The following is a 2,500-nucleotide window of genomic DNA, read 5'->3' on the forward strand; positions in this document are numbered from 1 at the left end:
GCTGTGTGTGTTTTGGTGTGTCTGTGTGTCTGTGTGTGTTGGTGTGTCTGTGTGTGTTGGTGTGTGTCTGTGTGTGTTGGTGTGTGTCTGTGTGTCTGTGTGTGTTGGTGTGTCTGTGTCTGTGTGTGTTTTGGTGTGTCTGTGTGTCTGTGTGTGTCTGTGTGTGTCTGTGTGTGTTTGTGTGTCTGTGTGTGTTGGTGTGTCTGTGTGTGTTGGTGTGTCTGTGTGTGTTGGTGTGTGTCTGTGTGTGTCAGTGTGTGTCTGTGTGTGTTAGTGTGTCTGTGTGTGTGTGTGTCTGTGTGTGTTGGTGTGTCTGTGTGTGTCTGTGTGTGTCTGTGTGTGTTGGTGTGTCTGTGTGTGTCTGTGTGTGTTGGTGTGTGTCTGTGTGTGTCTGTGTGTGTTGTTGTGTCTGTGTGTGTTGGTGTGTCTGTGTGTGTCTGTGTGTGTCTGTGTGTGTCTGTGTGTGTTGGTGTGTGTCTGTGTGTGTCGGTGTGTGTCTGTGTGTGTTGGTGTGTCTGTGTGTGTTGGTGTGTCTGTGTGTGTTGGTGTGTGTCTGTGTGTGTTGGTGTGTCTGTGTGTGTCTGTGTGTGCCTGTGTGTGTTGGTGTGTCTGTGTGTGTCTGTGTGTGTTGGTGTGTGTCTGTGTGTGTGAGTGTGTGCCTGTGTGTGTGGGTGTGTCTGTGTGTGTTGGTGTGTCTGTGTGTGTTGGTGTGTGTCTGTGTGTGTTGGTGTGTCTGTGTGTGTATGTGTGTGTTGGTGTGTCTGTGTGTCTGTGTGTGTTGGTGTGTCTGTGTCTGTGTGTGTGTTGGTGTGTCTGTGTGTGTCTGTGTGTGTCTGTGTGTGTTGGTGTGTGTCTGTGTGTCTGTGTGTGTCTGTGTGTGTCTGTGTGTGTTAGTGTGTCTGTGTGTGTTGGTGTGTCTGTGTGTGTCTGTGTGTGTTGGTGTGTGTCTGTGTGTGTCTGTGTGTGTCAGTGTGTGTCTGTGTGTGTTAGTGTGTCTGTGTGTGTTGGTGTGTCTGTGTGTGTCTGTGTGTGTCTGTGTGCGTTGGTGTGTCTGTGTGTGTCTGTGTGTGTCTGTGTGTGTCTGTGTGTGTTGGTGTGTGTCCCCTCACAGTGCCCCTGTCGTTCTATGAGAAGGTTATTTTTAAAGGTCATTTTGCTGTTTGCTGAGTAATATGAGATGGAAGGTAGTTCCATGTGATCATGTCTCTGTATAATACTGTGTGTTGCTGTGAATTGGTTTTGTTCTCGGGGACTGTGAAGAGACCCCTGGTGTCTTGTGGGGGATGTCTGGGTGTGTGAAGAGACCCATGGTGTCTCGTGGGGGATGTATGGGTGTGTGAAGAGACCTCTGGTGTCTCGTGGGGGATGTCTGTCTGTGAAGAGACCCCTGGGGTCTTGTGGGGGATGTCTGGGTGTGTGAAGAGACGCATGGTGTCTTGTGGGGGATGTCTGGGTGTGTGAAGAGACCCCTGGTGGCTTGTGGGGGATGGATGGGTGTCTGAAGAGACCTCTGGTGTCTCGTGGGGGATGTCTGGGTGTGTGAAGAGAACCCTGGTGTCTTGTGGGGGATGTCTGGGTGTGTGAAGAGACCCCTGGTGTCTCGTGGGGGATGGATGGGTGTCTGAAGAGACCCCTGGTGTCTTGTGGGGGATGGATGGGTGTCTGAAGAGACCCCTGGTGTCTCGTGGGGGATGTCTGGGTGTCTGAGCTGAATGTTATTTGATTATGCAGAAGATCTGGAATTTTCATTGCAGTAATTTATGTCTGTCTCCTGTCTGTCTGTCTGCCTCCTGTCTGTCTGCTTGCCTCCAGTCTGCCTGCTTCCTGTCTGTCTGCCTCCTGTATGTCTGCTTGCCTCCAGTCTGCTTGCCTCCAGTCTGCCTCCTGTCTGTCTGCCTGCCTCCTGTCTGTCTGCCTCCTGTCTGTCTGCCTCCTGTCTGTCTGCCTGCCTCCTGTCTGTCTGCCTCCTGTCTGCCTCCTGTCTGTCTGCCTCCTGTCTGTCTGCCTGCCTCCTGTCTGTCTGCCTCCTGTCTGCCTCCTGTCTGTCTGCCTCCTGTCTGTCTGACTCCTCCTGTCTGCCTGCCTCCTGTCTGTCTGCCTCCTGTCTGTCTGCCTCCTGTCTGTCTCCTGTCTGTCTGCCTCCTGTCTGCCTGCCTCCTGTCTGTCTGTCTCCTGTCTGTCTGTCTCCTGTCTGTCTGCCTCCTGTCTGTCTGTCTCCTGTCTGTCTGCCTGCCTCCTGTCTGTCTGCCTCCTGTCTGTCTGCCTCCTGTCTGTCTGTCTCCTGTCTGTCTGCCTCCTGTCTGCCTGCCTCCTGTCTGCCTGCCTCCTGTCTGTCTGCCTCCTGTCTGTCTGTCTCCTGTCTGTCTGCCTCCTGTCTGTCTGACTCCTGTCTGTCTGTCTCCTGTCTGTCTGACTCCTGTCTGCCTGCCTCCTGTCTGTCTGCCTCCTGTCTGTCTGACTCCTGTCTGTCTGCCTCCTGTCTGCACCTGTCTGCCTGTCT

At 53.2% G+C, this 2,500-nt stretch overlaps 1 protein-coding gene across 1 annotated transcript in view; it reads right to left on the reverse strand.

Moving 5' to 3' along the window:
* The window catches only part of LOC135563935 (netrin receptor UNC5B-b-like), a 178,167-nt gene that overhangs the window by 32,482 nt on the left and 143,185 nt on the right, over positions 1–2,500 (reverse strand). Inside the window, exon 8 of the mRNA XM_065007827.1 lies at positions 2,067–2,071. Within this exon, the coding sequence (XP_064863899.1) occupies positions 2,067–2,071 (5 nt within the window). The remainder of the gene's footprint in view (positions 1–2,066; positions 2,072–2,500) is intronic.

This window comes from Oncorhynchus nerka, linkage group LG23, assembly GCF_034236695.1.
Source record: "Oncorhynchus nerka isolate Pitt River linkage group LG23, Oner_Uvic_2.0, whole genome shotgun sequence".
Lineage (NCBI taxonomy): Eukaryota > Metazoa > Chordata > Actinopteri > Salmoniformes > Salmonidae > Oncorhynchus > Oncorhynchus nerka.